Source organism: Protomyctophum bolini, assembly GCF_963924005.1.
Source record: "Protomyctophum bolini genome assembly, chromosome: 17".
Lineage (NCBI taxonomy): Eukaryota > Metazoa > Chordata > Actinopteri > Myctophiformes > Myctophidae > Protomyctophum > Protomyctophum bolini.
In genome coordinates, this window is record NC_137878.1 from 17,900,229 (window position 1) to 17,920,785 (window position 20,557).

At 40.8% G+C, this 20,557-nt stretch overlaps 1 protein-coding gene across 4 annotated transcripts in view; it reads right to left on the reverse strand.

Moving 5' to 3' along the window:
* Positions 1-705: 705 nt before the first annotated feature.
* The window catches only part of atp9b (ATPase phospholipid transporting 9B), a gene marked incomplete at its 5' end in the record, with an annotated part of 48,354 nt that continues 28,502 nt past the window's right edge, over positions 706-20,557 (reverse strand). For all 4 annotated transcript variants that reach the window (XM_080787825.1, XM_080787827.1, XM_080787824.1 and 1 more), the window contains 15 exons: positions 706-3,148; positions 4,658-4,861; positions 6,664-6,721; positions 7,253-7,361; positions 7,660-7,724; positions 7,878-8,033; positions 8,645-8,709; positions 8,928-9,072; positions 9,450-9,539; positions 9,915-10,013; positions 10,601-10,771; positions 11,941-12,024; positions 14,470-14,562; positions 15,051-15,212; positions 20,260-20,517. In XM_080787825.1, the coding sequence (XP_080643951.1) occupies positions 3,012-3,148; positions 4,658-4,861; positions 6,664-6,721; positions 7,253-7,361; positions 7,660-7,724; positions 7,878-8,033; positions 8,645-8,709; positions 8,928-9,072; positions 9,450-9,539; positions 9,915-10,013; positions 10,601-10,771; positions 11,941-12,024; positions 14,470-14,562; positions 15,051-15,212; positions 20,260-20,517 (1,896 nt within the window). In that variant the 3' untranslated portion in view covers positions 706-3,011. The remainder of the gene's footprint in view (positions 3,149-4,657; positions 4,862-6,663; positions 6,722-7,252; positions 7,362-7,659; positions 7,725-7,877; positions 8,034-8,644; positions 8,710-8,927; positions 9,073-9,449; positions 9,540-9,914; positions 10,014-10,600; positions 10,772-11,940; positions 12,025-14,469; positions 14,563-15,050; positions 15,213-20,259; positions 20,518-20,557) is intronic.

Genomic DNA, 20,557 nt, shown 5'->3' on the forward strand with positions numbered 1-20,557 from the left:
CATGAGTAGCTCAGGTTTCCCTGGCTAAATACAGTATAACGTTGCTGTCGGGGAGAAATCTCTTATCACTCCATTATCTCCATATTATAACTATTTTGTAAATTAAATGCCGTTTGATCATATTACAGCGTCACACAAACGCAAAAGTAGCAGATATGCAAGCTTGTAGATCTGCTAATTTTTCTATTTTTGGTTTCCACCTATATTTATTAAATCTTTCCATTGTACAGTAAGCACGTCCAAACAGCACATACATGTCTCCATCAATTTAAAAGGCCCAATCATTGATTGCATTATGGGACCACCAAACGTTCAGAATACCGCTAAATACTAGATTAGGAAAGAAAGCTTTGTTTACCTTAGAAATGTTAATAAACATCGAGATAAAGACCAGTACTTGGAGAGATAAGGAGTGAAGCAAGTTCCTAAAATATTTTAGGAATTTAAGTAACTTTGTAACCCATAATCAAAACATACCAGAATGAAACCGTAAGACAGCACTAGATGAACATAAAAATGGGAACATAATAGTTTTTACCTTGACCTTAACTGTCACTGTGAGAGGATTGTAGTCATTCTGTATGTCCTGTCCTGTCAGGTCTTTGTCTCCATCGTGTGGCCAGAAGGGGATTTCTTTTCCCCATGTGACTATGACAAAATGTAAAAGAAATTACATTAGAATTGGTTCAACTTCAACTTTTTTATTGCTCTGAAATCAATAGCAATATTATAAATAATGGTCATACTGTTAGAAATATAACAGTGTAAGACATGGAAAGCAAGACAGCAAAAAAAAGGATAGTTTCTACTACAACACCATACACACAACGCAAGTCTCAACAGACAACACAGGAATAAAGAAAATTCAACCTCCACACCCAAAAACAATTTACATCAAAGTGACATAGCCATACTCCTTCCATAAGAACGATTGTACATCCACTTGTGCCTTTCTTTCTTCTTATTTTTAAAGTGTTGCTACCATTTTACTCACAGCAGGTTGCCACAAGTAACGCAAACAGGTTATATTTAGGAATTATTTACCTGAGTTTGACCTCAAATAAGATACTGAAGGAAAGCAGAAGACAATCATAGTATACTACCCTATTATATACTGCACTGTGTTAATGCAGAAAAATAGGTCACACCTTACAATGTTCACTTGAACAACTTTTACCTTCCGAGTCCAACGCATGATGTCCAACTTAACACTAGCGTCCATGGAATAAATGATAAAACTCATTACTCCATAACAATAACAGTTTATCAACAGGTGGTCGTTATGGTTTTAACAGTAAAGGCCTAACAAAATATATAGTTTTTCAGTGATTTGGTGTCCTGTGTCGAGAAACAAAAAATGGTACGTCCATATCAAGCATTATTTATAACTATAACTAGTTACACAGTAGTTATACCTGATCGTTTTAGAAATTGTTCCAACTCAACTGGATGGCAGAGTCTACACATATACCCACCCCATTGTATTTTCAGTGCACAACCATGTTGTACAACAAAGTATAAATCAGGCTTTATGGAATAGCATTGTCATTTTGTGAAAAGAAAATGATGAGGCTCTCGAGATGAGATGATCTGTCAGAGCATGACATAGGGGCGGCGAGGGCTTTCCAAAAACCTCTGATTGATTGACATCTATGCTGTGTGAGGTGCGTTTAAAGTTAACCACTTAAATCCTAAAAATAATCTTCAAAAACTTTCAATATTTTAATAAATTAGCCGACCTACAAGCTCAGAATGTGACACGTTGTAACTTGTAAGCTTGTAGATTAGTTATTTAAAAAATAAATAATTGCCAATTTTGGAATTTGTTTAAAAATATGGCTTAAGTGATTAAATACATTTACATACAATACAATAATGATAATACTGAGGCACAACGCAAGCTGCAATTGGCTGGTTCTGTCAGATCTCTCATTATACAATACAATCAAGGCCAAAATGTGAACAATACTGTATATACCATTGTATAACATGTAGATGATGGAGTGCTGGTTTCATACTATGAGGAATTATCAAGGATGGATGATAGGATATGCCTTTCATGTTATACATCAAACATACAAAATATTGAAGTCAGCCCTACGCAGTAAAATCTGAAGTGTTCATTTAACTCTGAAGATTGAATTGAAACTTTACGTGCCCTCTCAAGAGTTAACTCTTCAAATCTTACTGTGTTGGTCGATTTTCCCAGCTTTTACATAGTGTCACACTTCTTTATGATAAAATGTTTTTGGTTAATGTATTAAGGTAAGCAGAGTTAAACAGTGAGGTTTGCAGAAATAGTAATACAAAGTACATAAAAGGTCTCATTTATAATTAGGAGCTGGAATTGGAACACAGCGCAGATAGTCAAAACAGACGTCTGTCACAGAATGTCTTCGTGGTCACCAATGTATACAGGACTTTTGCTGGCGTCATGCTACCATGTTGAAAAAGTGCGACAAAAAAATGATTATAACAATCCGCTTTTTCTCCCTGGAAAAACAAAACAAATTTTTGTTCTTAAAAAAAAACACATAAAAAATCCATAGCTCCACATACAAAAAATGTAATTCTGAAAGTAAGTGAGTTTTTATAAAATGACATTTGGAACTGACTGGATAAAAATAGACTGAAAACCGTGGAAGGCAAATTGACCAAGACTGTCCAGTGCCGTGAGTCTGATACACTTAGCTCTTCTCCCCTGCTCAACAAAGTCAATCATCTTTTTTAAGTCTTCAGTATGTACTCCATATTTTCAAGTATTCCAAAATCGCATAAATGTGCTCTGTTCCAGTGACATAAATTCAAAATTCCAGTGACATAAATCTAAAGACATTTTTCTTCTTTTTACTTCCAACAGTTCCAGTGGTTGACTAACCTCTACTGGTCCCCTGTCCATTTTTGGAGATCAGTGAATACAAAAGAGAAAGTGCAAAGAAAAACAAATGTCAGAGAAGCCAACAAAGTACAAAACAAATAGAAATAGGCAAATCTACGGTGTCCAGTTTGGCTCATGAAGACAGCTTAGAGTAGCTTGGCGGTGAAAATTTGCGCTTCAGGTACTTGATGATGTACAGAGGAAGACAGCTGACCAGTGTGATGGCAGACACTTTCCAAAGGAAGGCCTTAGTTGTGATGAATGACAAGTCTGAAAAGCAACAGTGCCCAGAGTTAGATGGTTTACAAATGCAGTCACATTGCAAATTGTAAGAGAATTAGGGATGCTCCGATCAGGTTTTTTGGGACCGATCCTGATCACAGATTGTTTTTCTCATCATCGGCCGATACCGATCTTGTGCATAAATAAAAATTAATTTTAATATTTTCAAAATTATTATGTCAACTGTCCCTGTGTGTGGGGAGGAAGGAGAGAATGTTTAGGCCTGTCACAAAGATGCAAAATGATATACTATATATCTGATTGACATTTATACCACTTAAATGGTGTACTGTAAAAGATCAGTTTCTCCAGATTGGGTAAATTGCTGATCACCGATCGAGTGATTGAATATTGGCCGATCACTGATCGGTGGCCGATTATCGGAGCATCTCAATGTATTATTGAATTGTAAAATAGAACCGCATGAAGACATTGTGTCGCAGATATGAGGATTGAGCTCATTATTTATTTATTTTTTCATTATTTGCTTGACATTTAGAAACATAACATGCATATCATTCATTCAATTCTTATTTATCTTCCAGTATTCATACATTTTGGTCAAAATGTGAGTTAAGTGTACAAGTCAGAAATGTCAGGAAAGGAATATGAGACTTGGCAGTGAAATATCATGCTACAATTAAGAAACCCAAAACAAATATGCACAATAAACATAATGTCAACACATCACATTGTGGCACAACAGAGCAAGCAGTAATGGGGAGCGACAGAGTCAAAGAGACAGAGAGGGAATGTAAAGATGAAGGGACGAGTGAAAAGGGTTGTGTGTGTGTGTGTGTGTGTGTGTGTGTGTGTGTGTGTGTGTGTGTGTGTGTGTGTGTGCATGCGTGTGATTGTGTGACTGTGTGTGTGTGTGTGTGTGTGTGTGTGTGTGTGTGTGTGTGTGTGTGACTGTGTGTGTTGAAGATAAACATTGGTAAATCCAGAGATGCACACCTACCCAAGAATGCTCCAAGGGACACCCTGCCTATGCCTTTTGCCAAGGCAACATACAGAAGCAAAAGAAGTATAGTAAAAAAGAGAGTGAGTGCAGCGCAAAGGGCTGAAAATAGAGAAGAGAGACAAGGGGGAGCACAAGCAGCTCTTTGAGGGTTGTACTAAACGTTGAGAAATTAAGTGCCAAGTGCATGGAGTTTAAACACAAAACAGGTGCAGTGCAAAGTGTGACACTCATCTTCCAGGAAGTTTACAAGAAACCAGCCGTTCAATCTCAGAACTAGACACTTTTTCTCTCTCAGAACTAGACATCTTAATAAGACTCACCTACTGAAGTATTTATAAAATACTTAGAAAATGCTAAAGAACATACAGTACATACAGTATAAGATGTGGCATCTTTAAGCTGTCCTGCAAAGGGCTCAGCAACACGTGTAGTGTGGAAACACTATGAGATATTAAACCTCCCCATAAAGCATCCTCGTCAAACAAACAAAGTCGCATTAGATGACATGTGGAGACTAAAGGTGGTTTTCTTACCAAAGTACTCATTGAGGAAGGCGAGGGAGGCCACATAGCAGCCTAGGCTGAAGAACTCAGCCAGAACCATGAGCCAGTGCCAGGTTCGGATGGTCAGCGCTACCATGAGCAGCTCCGTCACAATGAGCGCCGTGAAGGAGATGGCCACCACGTGCACGAACTCCGACTCGAACAACACCAGGGCACCGTACATAAGGATACCACCTGGTGGCGCCAGAGGAAATGTGCATCAACCACACAAAATAAACAAGAGCAAATGTGTTTTATTAGCTTAAGGAAGGAGAATTGAATAAACCAGCATGAATTCACTAACTGTTATGTCTGTGTTTGGGCAATTGCCCGGAAGATATTTTTATATTCCATGGAGTTTTGGTCAAGACTGCTTCTAACATTAGACATTGGTGTCAGAAACGGGTGTCTCTGCTTTTTGTTATAATCTGATTTAAGTGCCACCCGGGTGGGGTTTTCAAGTCATCGGGAAATTAAACGAATTTCAAAGGTAGCAAATAATTTCTTAACCATAGAAAAGTGTATTAATTTTCAAGATTCTTTTAATAAAAAAGAAACCGCATTAAAGGTTTGGCCACAGTCTATTCTACAATGTACAAACAGCTGACTTGTACAGTATCTTAGAATAAGGATGAATGCCTGTCTGGAGATAAGGATTGATTCAATAACATTTATGAGAGTAAAAGACAGACACAATGCACCTCAGTGTGGTCCGAACCCGGCAGACACAATGCACCTCAGTGTGGTCCGAACCCGGCAGACGTCCCATGAAAGCTCATCTGGGGGCGCCTACTGTATTTTGATAGGCCCCTTCATTTAGTCATAACGCCACACAAATTGAGCTTAATAGCCTATAACTGATCACATAATTGGCTTTTCATACAGCCTTCATACACAGTGCATTCCTCAGAGTTAAACTCTGTAATAAATTAAAGTGGATCATGGTGTGTGGGTGGGGGGGTAATATTTTCCTCCTCCTCCCTCGCTGTCATTCTCTCACTCTCATATCTTCTCCCCTTTTTTTCATTGGACCTGGTATTAGTTTTTAATTAAAAAAAAACTAGAGCTGTCAGGAAGTCATGCCTGAGCAGGAACATAGATCTTTCTCACACGCTGCATGGCTTAGCGATTACAGAAATATCGATTTACTGGACGGACAAAAGCCCGCATGTAACAGCGGATGACGCTCGGAAACCCAAGCTACTGAGAAAGGGACCGTCTGGGAGTTTTGCAGGGGGCCAGGGGGTACTCTGGTATTAAGAGCAGTAAAATATGAGGGATTCAGGAGCTGAATTTAGGCTAAGCTGTTTCGTACACTACCATCACAATCTCTCAGGTTTATTTTGTGAAGGTTAAACAATGTTTCATAACCACTAACCAGGAGTGGAAACTCATCTGCCAGTCACAGTGGTTAGTAGAGTTCATCATCTACCAGTCACTACTTTACCACCCAAGTAGGATTTATTTTTCAGAATAGCAGTACTGAACAAGGCCCTGGTACCTGCCCAACTGGCTGGTAAACTTGAGAAATTAGCCAGACATGGTCATAATCTACCAGCTTGTTTTGGCCAGTGGCTAAGGCTCATTTCCCAGCCTGTTCAAAACACAGGATAGGGCTGAGGTTGCTTACAACCCCAAAGACTTTATGTGCACCTGGCTGACACCTGTTAAAGTCTAATTTCTCACAATCCAGCATAAACAAACTGTGTGCTATTGTACACCCCTTTGAAGTTCTGTCTTTATACTGTGTGTGTGTGTGTGTGTGTGTGTGTGTGTGTGTGTGTGCGTGTGTGTGTGTGTGCACTGTGCATGCGTGTACACTGTGCATGCGAGTGTGTGCATGTGTGCGCGCATGTGTGAACATGCTTGTAAGGCATTGGTGGTTGTAATGCTGCTGATTTAAGTATTTACTGTAAGCCTTTCCTATCATTGCACCAAGTGTAAACATGTCTAAGGAACAGCAACGGCATACAATGCATTAAATGAGGATTTGTTACCTTGATAAATACTGATCAACACCCAAATGAGGAAAGTCTTGAAAGATAACGACCGTCCCTATAAAAAAAGAAAAATAGTTGTTAATGCAACAATTTTTAACTATCGATGTCATACTGAGCTAGATCATCAAACGTTTAAAAAAAGACTTTTGTGAAAATTGTGTATGGCTGTTCATATGGAGATTTTACATTGTTTATTTTATTCTCGTTACATTCCACACATTTTCATCTTTTCTTTCTTACACAAATGTGTGTACATGGTAAATTAACTGCATTTATATAGCGCCTTCTAGTTTTTCTGACACAGTTGTCTTCCCGGTTTTAATGGGTAAAAGTGACGCGTCCCAACCTCAAGGTGTAACACTCTAACCGTAACGCTAAGGCCACTGAGCTGGTACTATACTGTATGTATAGTATACTGCAGTTTATAGAGTGGTACATATTTATCATAGTTATATAGCCACAGGCCCAAAAGCTCAACGGTTAAGGATTTACCTGTAATGTCATGACATACTATTTATTTGTGTTTTTTTTATTCACTTGGTCATTAAGGTCCTCAAATATTTGGTGCTGGCTCCCCGGCTAATACCTTGGTAAGGTCTTTATAAAGCTCAGGGTAGAGCAGAGCCATATCTGGTTTCACATCCTGGTCCAGAACCAAGGAGAATACTGGAAACATGGTATAGATGGTGGCATACCTGCAGAGAAATAAATAAGAGTCTTAGAAATAGGGAATGAGATATCGTTAGTAATCAAAATCAGAACAGATTTCTTCGTAGTTCTACTAGCTTCTCATGCTGGCCCTGTGAACCTTTAAATATGTTCCCATTTATTCTTTTCTAAACAAACAACACTGTCAGACTATTAAATGATAAGAAGTAATGGCTCCATCTACTCAAATAAACTAGTATCAACTATCACATAAGCACATGCCTGAGTGTATCACTTAAACATTCTTGGGCTAATTCTACGTTGAGTTCAGTAAGGCACACATACCCAACCATCAGGAAGCCCTGGTACAAAGGAACAGAGGCAAAGTAGAAAATAGAGGAGAAGACAGCCTGGGGGTGAGAAAAAAAGAACCGTGACGAATTCGGTCATTCACAGAAAACTAATGTATAATCAACTCTCAATAAACCTAGTACGACAGAAGCTCTCAAGTCTTTACGAAGCATTTGTTCAGCATTTTCACTGGTTAAGGATGGGTGTGGTACCTGCATGGTGGAGATGATCATGCCTCTGTGCATGACAAACTGGCCCAGCGCAGCGGAGCGTTTGTAGCTGTTCCTGCCGTGGACCATGAGCAGACGGCCGATGTGCTTGAACTGAGTGATGGAGAAGTCTGCAGCCAGCGACGCCTGCTTCCCCTCCTATAGTCATAAGGATTATAGATGACCATGACAAACAAAACAAAATGTTACACAACTTTATGAGAATCTAGGCGCATGTACTTTATCTGAGCTGAATAATGGCTTTATTTATTCATACGTTATCTATGTACACTTGTTTTTATCACATTTTTATGTTGTATTATTTATTTAATCCGAGATTTTATTCTGTTGAAGTAAGATGTCATATAATTAAAATGTTGTTGCTGTCGGACAGAAACGATTCTCCACATTTCAACGTTTTTGTCAATGAATGCCCTACTTCAACATACAAGAGTGTCACAAAAGTAGCGAAAAGCACAACACAATCTGCTATTTTGGATATGTGAAAGTGGTCAAATCTGCCTGAGTTTTACAAATATTTAACCAATGAAAAGTATAAACAAGAGCTTGTGACTAAATAATAACTACATTGGTTTCCACCAGACAGCGACGATATTATTTTTAATGTAGTGCCCGTTCAGAGCATGTGGCCCCTCGGCCATTCATTTGGAACGGGCTGGCTGCTTGACACGCAGAAATGCTGCTTGGCACCCGGAGGTGCTGCTTGCCGCAACTGCACATTGCATTGACATTGCATTAACCGCTGTTACCTTTCCTTCTATTCCAATACCACAGTCTGCAGCCTGGATCATACTGACATCATTTCCTCCATCACCTGTTACAGAGCAGAGAAGCAGCAGGTCAGACAAAAACTAACGAAATGCTGCAGTACAGGTTCTCAAAGTAACAGCATCTAACAGGTGAGCTTTGATTGCCATCATGTGGACACAAAAGGTAATACCATCTAGAGTTTTCTCTTCAATAGTTTTCTTGCCTGTGTGTGTGCGTGTCAGTGTGTATGAGAGAGAGAGATCAGAGAGAGAGAGAGAGTACCTATGGCACAAGTTCTGTTGGCTGTGTGTTGTTGAAGAAGCTTGACAATCTGAGCCTTCTGAGTCGGGGAGCAACGACAGCAGACCACTGCAGGACATTGACACGCCAGTTCCACAAACTCATGTTCATAGTACCTCAAGCACACCTATCAGGATTCAGGACACAGCGTTAACACCATGCATTTACTGTCATGAAAGAACATCCTTTGACAAAAGACTAAATAAGGTTCACGCAAAAAAGAGTACCGGTAGTCAACGTGTAACAGATGCTAAGTTTATGTTTGGTTTTAAGTTAACACTGTCGGTTTGGTTAGTGTAATATTGCATAATTTAACTCACACATGTCGAATAATACCTGATATGTCTGTTTTGTGCCTTTGTTTCCCCTTTATATTAAGGCCTTGGTTGAACTTCAGTATTATTTTCGGCCATGCATGGAGTACAATACATTCTATTCTCTTTGCTCCTCATCTGCATCTCTAGGCATCATCACTGTATGTTGTGTTGTGTTGTGTTGGAGTACCTCTAAGGAGTCTCCAGAGACAACCAGACAACAGTCATGTTTCCTTCTGAAGGCGTTGAGCTCCAGATGGGCCTCTCCTCTGTTGGAGACCTGCCCAAGAGCCATGCGAAACAATCATCCATCAGAATCATAGTACAGGACTGTTATCTTACTACGAACCACCCCCTGAATACATGCGATCAGAAGTGCAAAATGGCCATCTTGTGAATAATAGTGCGTTCAGTGTTTTCCCAAACAGTCGTGAGCCAAAACAGGGAGCAAGTAAATGTCCTATGTTCTTTCCTACGAAATGTTTTAATAATTAAAATAAATACATTTGCAATGCTTGTGAGCTTGTATATCTGCTATTTTCCACAAATATGAAAAAGGGCCTAAGTGGTTAATACATAAGTTTGGGACCTTGAGGAAACACCAAATACTATAGGGTCTCAAGCTGAAAATGTTTGGTGGTCAACTAGGACGTACCGGTCTGAAGACGTGGATGTCTTGATTTCTGGACACCAAATGTGAGCTCTTAGCGATGCATGTGGCCGTCTCCATCTTATCCCCTGTCAGCATCCAGATCTTGGCAGAATACAAATAGGAACAGCATATTGAGTTACAAATGTATTACACAATGTATATAAGAGGACCTCCACGTACAAAAGCAACCCAACCCATTGATTTGATTGAACTTTATTGTCCCCTTGAGGAAATAAAGTGCAATCATCCTACGGATGCTCAGGGGGTGCAGTACTTAGTTCAGACTAGTCATTGGTCCGACAAACGACAACCTACCTCAAACCCTAACCTAACCACAACAGCAAGCACGGGAGCAGCGCATGTTCTAGTGGTTCCAGCATGTCGGACTAATGCTGGAATTACGTGCGATCCCTGCTCAGGACCAGTACTTCAGTAGTAATGCTAATATCTTGGTCAAGGGCACTAGCAGGAATGTCTGTTTTGGTGTGGGAGGAAACTAGAATACTGACAGAGGAAACCCAACACAAACACGGTTAGAAATGTGTGAGAAGCACTCTCAACAACCAAACAACGGCAGCCTCTGGTATAGTTATACTACCGCTGCCACCGGGTAAAGTATATTATATCTGGAGCAGATGCATTAATTAACTGTAAGAGTTGCTGTGGTGGTTGTTGGTGGACTCGCGTACCTTGATGCCAGCGTTCCTGAGCAGCTCTAGGGTGGGCCTGACGTCGGCCTGCAGCTGGTCTTCTACTCCTGTTAGACACAGCAGCTCCATCTCCCTCTCCAGACTCTCCACTACCGCTGCTACCTTCAGGGCCCGGTCGTGGAGGCTCAGCTTGGCCTGGTTGTATCTGTTCTGTAATGCACAGAGGAAGGGAACAAGGGAGATGGTCAAAGAGGCCACCCCGTACATCGTACATGTTAGGCCTCAGTGTACTGAAGCACCACTGTGTTCATTCACACTTCACACAGTACACACAAACAAATAAAGCGTGGTCAGCTGCAACGTCACCACTGAAGTGTTGCTCAACACGCTCATTGACCTTATCAAGCATGTGTCCGTGTTTGTAGGAGGAGACAAGCAAAAAGGAATGTTTTTTGTGTTAAAAAGAACGGGGAACTGGCTGCTGGCAAGAATTAGCAAAAATAGCGTTGTCACTGCTAGTGAACTCGGCATTCATTTATGCTTCACTACGTAATGCTATTGCTTGCTGAAAATAACTGATTTTACAACTTACAAGCGAAGAATGCAATCACACCTTTGAACCTTCTGGTGAAATGCAAGTAGTATATGTGTATATGCAGTATATGTGTATATGCAGTATATGTGTCATATATATATATATATATATATATATATATTAAAAAGGGTAAAACCTATTTACAGTGTATAATATGGTGTTTCAAATGGAAACACCAATTTGTCCATTAAATGTCATCTAAAGCATCAGCAATGTTATCAACACAAGGATGTGGAGAACAATGCAGTGTCATAAAATTCCGAATGCTTAATTTATACCCCACCACACGACGGGGTACAGAACCAAAAATTGCAATGTCAATGTGTTATGCGCTTGTAGATTGGCTATTTTCGGCACAGAACCATTGTACAACCAAGTTCAAATCAGGTTTAAAGGAGTAGTTCACCCAACAAATGACTTATTTCTATCGATTACACAACCCAGTAAGCATTTGTCACATTTCTAAGCCAATACATTCCTAAGCCAATAATTTGATGACTGGGTCATCAGTCAGTAGGAGACCCCGGCGGTCATCAAATTATTGGCTTAGAAATGCGACCAAAACAAATCTAAAAAATAAAAAAAAGATTTGTTTGGGGTGTACTACTCCTTTAACTATTACGAGAACTTCTGAGAGGAAGTTCTGGGGAGAAAGTGTGCAAAACAAACACAGAGAGAACAGGGGGGAAATAAAATGTATTTTCACATGTCAAAGATGACAAAGAATGATGGATATGATGTGAAGACTGAGATGAGAGGGGTGTATATCTGGTTAATTTGTTACCTCAAAATCTTGATACTGCTCTTCAGACAGAGATTTCTTAGCCACCACCAGCGTCCTCAGACCTTCCCTGGCCATGTTCCCACACTGAGAGGCAGGATAAGAAAATATTACAATGATACAGCCTCATTTATACTTACAGTAGTTGTGTGTGGTTGCTGCACACTGAAAATTGAAGATCTACAAACTCAGAATTCATTGAATTGGGACCCATTGTGAGCTTGCAGACCAGCTATTTTTGATTAATTAACAAATCTTGCATTAGTCAAACAGGACTCAAGCAGGGTTATGCAAAAGTTATTGTAAATCCATTGTACCGGTAATGACAATGCAAATAAATAATAATAACTGAATTGAGTCATAGCTAGTACACTTAATTTTTATTTATTGAAATGTCAACGTTTAAATTGAGGCTGAATATGGGACACACACACATGTGTACAGTACAGCGTCATAAACAGCAGCACTGTACATTGTCAAATCAACACCAAGAAAAATCAATGGCGAATGACGTGGCCTCTGGCAATGTTCAGGGGACACGATAAAAATGCAGGGATGGATGGAGGTTTATTTTTGATATGAAAAGCCAATAGGGGTTGAAACTGCCGTGCTGATTGGTTATTGACAAGTGTGGCTGCTGTAGCGGTGGCTAACGTGACAGCGGGGATATTACAGCCAATGGTTCATCGTTAGCGCCATTGTTCGTTAATATGACATACTGTAATTACTTCAACTTTATCTAGGTCAGTAATTAAATCAAAAGCTGCCCCCCGGTGGTAATTGACTCGATAATGCCAATATAATTATGAACATACACACACTAGACCTTCGACCACCAAACCCAGTGGTTGGATGTGGCCTGTTGATCTCTTGATTAGTTACTGAGATTATTGGACATGGCGAGAGTAATGACTGCCATAATTGAATATGCTCTTGGGTTTATTCATTATTTCATCGCTGCAAGTTATCGATATTACTGTACACGATAGCAGTGGTTCTCAACCTTTTTAATGTCAATGACCCCGTTTGATACTGGATTGAATTAGGTCACAGACCCCCATTTGATACAATATTTATTCCTGCGACCCCAATCTACACTGTCAAATACTCAGTGTTAATTAAATTAAATTATTAGATGACATGACCCGCGTGGATCCATTTGGTTCCAGTTGTACACATAAGGGTCCATTTGGAACCCTGGTGATCGCCGTTGAGAACTGACTAGAGCAGTGGTTCTCAACCTTTTCTGGATCAGGGCCCACTTGAAAATCTTGGAAGCATTTACGGCATGGTTGTTTTAATGATCCATCAATCGATTGTGTTCCACCTTCGATCAATGGAACTAACGTTGTATACCGTAAGTTCATATTTATTGTTATTCCTTTTTTGTGTTTCATGAACACGCCTATGTTTTCAACATGGAGGTGCAGGCAGGTTTCAAAAGGTTTACAACCCATTGATTACTTTTTCCAACTGGTGGTCAGAACTACAGACATCTGTAAGCATACTGGATCGACCTTTCCTATTTTCATACCATACCGAAAAAGGTGAGAATTGAGGAGCCGATTGTCTCTCAGCCCCATCTTAAAGGAGAATTCCATACTAAAAGGCTTTCTTACCTTTCTTTGTAGTCGTTACGTCCCCATCAAAGAGGTCCAGGAGTTATTTTGTGCAAAAGCTCCCTATTGGCTATTTCCCCTACCATAAGGTCTAAATGAATTGCATTGAATTGAATGGGATGTATGGGGTGTTGTGCTAATTCGCTTATTTCCATCGAAATAAGTAGTAAAGTGTGCCACTTGGGTTATTATTTACATTATGAAGAGAGGATATATACAAAAAGATTATCATTTTGAGCGATGGAAATAAGCGAATTAGCACAACACCCCATACATCCCATTCAATTCAATGCAATTCATTGAGGGCTTATGGTAGGGGAAATAGCCAATAAGGAGCTTTTGCACAAAATGACACCTGGACCTCTTTGATGGGGACGTAACAACTACAAAGAAAGGTAAGAAAGCCTTTTAGTATGGAATTCTCCTTTAACAACAACAATTTGTTGTCGTTATCGAGCGGGGAGGTTACAGACGGGGCTTGTGTGAGAGTAGAAGTCAGATCATAATAAACCTTTAATCCTCTGAAGTTGTTGGCTATTTTCGCATAAAATAAAATGAGTAACATGATTTCAAATGTCAGCAACTGTAATGGCATTACCGAACTGGGGAAAAACACACTAGTTACCACAAAATGTAGTTGCCTTACGCTAACACGTTACTTTCTAACATATTAGTCCCAACACTGTTAAGTGTTAATAGCAGAGATTTATTTGATGGCGAATGGTCAGATTTATGTTGGGCACAGTGTAAGCTCTCCAGACAGCATAATCTGTCAGCACCACCACTGCCCTAAACATGTGATGTTGTTGTTAGTAGGAATAAACACAGAAGCACACGGAAAGAAGTGGGCTAAGAAAGGGGACGAGCCAAACCATGGCATGGCGTGATACCGTTGAGTGTGTGGAGTCCCTACCTCCTCTTCCAACCAGTCATTATATTGCACAATGCTCGCCATGGCAACATCAGCACCCTTCATGTAAAATGTGATGTCTCCGGTTGACTCCTCCTAAATCAAATAAGAGACATCCAAAATAAGATACTTTCATAAACTCATATAAATCTTTACTATAGAATTATTATGATGCGGAAGGTTTCTATGCCTAAATTGCGCTCACGCACACACAATCACGCACACGCCATATTAATACTGCTATTGCTGCCAAGGTTCACTTCCCGCACATGTGGTACTTTGAAGTACTTGTTAAGTAATTCCTTTAACCACTTAAAGCCTATACACTCAGTTGACCGGGATCCTCCAAGGGTCTGTCCTTGGCCCCATTATTTATTTCTCTCTACACCAAATGTCTTTCAAAATTGCCGATCTACAAACTCACAACGCATTACAAGGTGAGCGTTGTGAGCTTGTAGATCTACCATTTTTGCTGAAGGTTCACTTAAGATATGCCATGGTCACATTGGTGCAGTGATAAACAGTTTAAAAGCCCTGTGACGCAGGGACAAAAGGACCTCAAGTGGCTGTCAAAAGAATCGTACCCTGACAATGATACCCATCCTCTTGCTTTCAGAGGTGAAGGGGAAGATCTGCAGGATGTAGAAGGTGAGGACTTGTCCAGATGGAGTCCTCAGCTGCAGTGAGGTCAGGTCTCTGTTCACCAGGGTCAGACCAACACTTTCTGTCCACTGCACCAAGGCTACCTGACCAGTGCACACAGACACACACACAGTACTGTACAATGTACATACATACATACAATACAATGCATCCATGAGCACATAATGCACATTGCACAAGCATTCATTTATGGACAGAAGATTAAACCTTTGAGCTCTTTATTATGTATTGCTCCCTTTAACAACTTTTTATTATACTTTGTTGTACAAGTAGCGGAAATAACCCGCAAAAAATCTGATCATTGGAAGTATGCTGTAAGTGGGCTGTCCACAGCCAAAAAGAAACGTTGCATCTTATGAAGGAGATAACCATGGTCTGTGGGTGAAATTCATGAATAATGAGTATTAGTTAATACAAATAATAATAACTAATACTGTATGCTAATAGAGCACCGAAGTGACGGCATCTGACGTCAATATCGGTAGAGGGCGCAAATCCACGGGTTCATGTACTTTTTATTTGCATTGTAATCCCCATAGGGGGATTTTAGATTGCCTCATATAATAACCGTTTGAAAAATAAACATGTCAACATGTCTGCTGAATTAGTTACATTTTCACTAGAAACAGACTGTATCATATGAGTGACTTAAGCCCACCACACACCTGCTATTTTCTCACAGTTCTATTTTCCAGGCGGCGCCGCGCGGCAACGCGCCGCGCCGCAGACGGTCGCAGACGGTGTGCGATGGGCTTGACTGTCACAAACGATACAGAGACATCTCCCTGACAATAACACAGAGACAGCTTGTTTATTTTTGGACTACAATGCTTATATGAAACGATTTTAAGATGACCTCATGTTATTCTCCATAGAGAAATTACTTCCGTGAACCAGGCAGAACCAGGGGATGAGCGAGTGACGTCAGGACTTCAGCGCTCTATATAATCACCAAACAGCCTGTTCAGGGGGGTGTGGAGCACAACTTTTGTTTAACCGTTCAATTTGGTCAATTTAGGAATTTGATATGCAAATGTCAATGTGTAAAAACAGAAAATACAAGACGTTCTTTTCCCAGTGGGGGCCAGCTAAGGTCTAATACAGAGGGTGGTAGGATGAAACAAGTGTGTATTCATAACGACTCAACTTCCTGAATATATCTCCTTCCCCAACGGAGGAGGAAATGAAGACCATAAAAATTACTTATCCATTGTATCGCTACTCACACCTGACGGGGAATTGAATGAGTCACAATCGAGAGACTGCGTTGTGTGTTATTGTTAACATTTTATTTAACCAGACATGGCTTGCTGAGCATAATTTAGATATATTTTTAATCCTTCCCTGTCATAGTACTACTATTGCAATCAAAGTATTCCATTGTTGATCATTTACTGTAGAAATATATGAGGTCAACTACCTTGCTCAAGAGCACCTCAACAACAGCTGAAAGAAAAGATAAAGATACCCACTGCTAATAGTTAGGATTGGTTCAATGTAGAGGCCAAATCCAGATACTGTATGTGAAAATGTATTTACTTAGCCAATTAAACTTTCCCTTGGTATAAACATAATTGCAAAAATACAAGTTGAGTGGACATTGAGTTAAGACTTTTTATTTTATTTGCCAAGATCATGAACCTGGAACAGAACAATCAAAAGCCTAGGATTTTCTAGCCTCAGAATTTTGCTAAACTCATGTTAAGATTGCATGAAACCACTGTATGTGTCAGGAGCTGCTCCTTAGGCTTAATTCAAATTCTGCCGTACGGCGGTGATTGGCAATATTCGGTGCACGACATAGTCGTACCAACGAGCATAAATCAGGTTTCAGCTCTTCCCATTCAGTTCCAGATGAGTGTTTTTTTGTTGCCTTTCCCCCACTGCTTGCTTCTTCTGCTCAGCAGGAACCGCGTCCCCCTGAGTGAGCGTTCAGCTGCACACGACTCCATTCTCAATGGGTTCATTTTCAATTTGCTCACTCAAAGGTTGTTATTATACTCTGACCTACAAATTGGAACTTCCTGCTAATACCCCATCATTTCTCCCACTCCCCCTTTGAGCTCTGTAAAAGGGCTGCCTATATTTGCTTAACACACATCTGTGTGTCATTATCCTCTGTGTGTATGTGGCTGCACACATAGATGGCAGCACACTGAGACACATCCTCTCTCTCACACACACACACACAAGGCAGCATTTCTCCCCCAAAAAAGACTAACAGAGAGCGAGGTAGAGAGTACACATGCGTGCACAAACTACACATGCGTGTACACACACACACACACACACACACACACACACACACACACACACACACACACACACACACACACACACACACACACACACACACACACACACACACACACACACACACACACACACACACACACACACACACACACACACACACACACACACACACACACACACACACACACACACACACACACACACACACACACACACACACAGGATCTAAACTAAAACCCAGCTCTTCAATCTACTTTATCAGCTCCACGGGAACTATTTAAAGCTGTGTCAACTTCAATACAAACTGTATGTGAATCAAGGCATTACAACAGTAACAGAGGAGACTGGCCGTGACTACTTTACGACAGTGGCAGAGCAGTTTAAACAACCCAATCAATCATTTCAATAGCGTTCTGGACGTCCCAGCGATCATCTATATCAACATGGCAGCAATGCCTTTAAAATTAACAGCACCTAAAGCATCTCATGATGAAAATGGATCCCTAATAGTTAAATTCTCCCCCCCTTAATGTCATCTGCAATATGAGGGCCACATTCGCAGGGTTGAATTCATTTTGGGATGGTTTGGGATGGTTTTACAATAGACTGAAGCTCGTCTTGACTAGGTGCATGTAAATACAGGGCAATAGTAGATTCCAGATGTGAGCAGGATGTATGAAGAAAACGTTCCGTAGTCGATAAGTTCAGCTTCCATCTTTCAAAAATAGAAAATGCTGCCTGTGAGTGATAATCACCAACTTGCACATTCAAGTCATTCCCTTCCAATTGTTCCTATACGGACCTTGTACTCATGCCGAGATAACAATATCCAATTACCTCCAATTGAAAATGATAAACGGCTGGTTCATGAGACTCTGCCGTCATTAGAGGCCACAGTCAAATGTTCTCAGGCCGATATCGCAGGGGTCAGATGTCAGAGAAGGGGTCTGTTCACAGCGGGCCGACCAGCAGGTCAGATGACCCCTGTTTTGACCTAAGGGGGGCAAGCCTGCTTCATCTCCTCGATATGGACTCATTACATTAGAGAGGCTGCTCTCCGAACAGGAATATATGGGCCCTGCAGAAGTCTGGTGACCAGGCTGTGACGGTCAGTGAGACTGGTGAGAGAGAGGGGGACAGAGAGACAGAGGAAGGAGAAAGGAAAATAAATAAAGAGAAAGGTACAGCCTGAGAGAACGATAGAAAGTAAGACGGCCAGAGTGAAAAGAGAGACAGTAGGAAATAAATGCTAGATAGCCATCTATCTTTAGATAGAAGGAAGAAATAAAAGGATAGAGAGACTAGAAGGAATATGGTGGAGGTGATGGTGTGTGTGTGTGTGTGTGTGTGTGTGTGTGTGTGTGTGTGTGTGTGTGTGTGTGGGGGGTGGTATCTCCATGAACAACCACAGACCACCCTCTCATCGTCTCTCAGAGAAAATTAAATATTGATCACTCTGTGCGGTGCGAGACAATGGAGCAGGGAGAGATAGAGCAGAGAGCGTGAGGAAATAAATAAATATATACATCAAATCAGGGGGAGGGCCGACAGGCAATTCAAGAGCAGTCTAAATGGGGAAACAGGGATTTATCTTTCGCTACCTTTTTTTTAAACTTCATTTTGACTGCCACACGTAGGTGGGGGTTGGGGGTGGAGCACGAAAGCTGTGCTACACGACTCTCACAAAGGCTGAGCGAGTCCCAGTCCCACCACGGCATGGGTGAAAAACATGGCAATGGCCCCGAACATACAGCTAATCCTCAATAAATACTTCATTTTTCTGTTCGTTTTGTTTTTTTTGTCTCATATTCTGGATATTGAATATGAATGAAGGACTCTTCTTGGAAGTGCCAATATAATATTGTACATATTACCATAACAGAGACCTGTTAAATAACTCTCAGCGACACACCCTCATAGTCATAGAGGCCCACCAGGCTCTAGAGTTACACAGAGACAGTTAGAGGAAGGGAAGCTGCAGGGAATGCCTTAAAGGTCGTTATTACGCTAGATTCTTCCTTCAATTAGAGCAGTAAATTCTCAGGAAAACGATGCTGCTGATTAAATAGCTTAACCTCTCTAACAGGAGTTCATAACCTTTGACCCACAGTCCATGAAATGACTATTATGACAAACGGGGGTTATAGTGGCAACGATTAAAGTATTAAGGGTGTTAGGAAGCGAAGAGGGAAGGAAACAGTTTTCCAAATTTAATTTAGTCTTGTAAGGCCTTGATTTGTAGATTATTATATAATCATTTTAGTTAACACAAGGTAATATATATTTCTCCCTTTCCGTATAACCCTTCAAAATATGTATTTTGTCAGACTCAGGGCATGTGAGTTACAATAGTAGGCAAGGCACTCATCCTATTGTATCAGGGGGATCAGGCGAGCAATCAGTTATTAGTCTAGCAACTTTGATGGGTCAATATGCTTATGTTAGGAAGCTTTCAACATCTATTATACAACAGGTCGTTTTGAGGAAGCAATCTGATTGGTTCAAACAGCTTTCTAGCCGTGCTTCAAACCACATTATTTCAACGCCTAATCAAAACATACAATTCAGCCGTGCTTTTCTCTCAGAGCGCAGCAGACTCGGTGGCTAGGCTAGCTAGTTTCTTGGGACATTTGTGGTCGTAGTGACTACATCTGTCATTGAAAAATTAAAAATTTTCAGCGATTCTCTAAGTTTTAAGGGTTACTGTTGCAATAGTACACTCGAGGGGGTGGGGGGGCGAGTTCCTGCAGAATGGCAGGCGTGCATTAATGACGTTAAACCACCCCCTCTCATGTAATATTGCTTAAGTATTTAGTACATTAAACAAAACAAAACAAAACAAAAGGAGGATTATCCATGGTAGTTTAAATGTACCTCGTCAGGGCTGGAGGCCTGGTACGTGCGGTTGTCGTCACTGAAGTCCTGGTCAGCCTCAGCGGATTCCGGCTCCCCATTGGCGGTGGCATGTGACTCGTAAACAGGCGTGACGTTATGACACAAGGCGATGGCCTTCACCGCCTCGTGGATGCGACTGACGACGCTCTTGCGGACCTTTGGAGTCGGACCAGTCGCCTGGGACTTTCGTGATGGCGTAGAGGCACTGGCGCTGCCATTGGACGGCTGGGGGGCCACCTATTCCATGCAAAAGTATATCACAAATTTCACAAGGTTT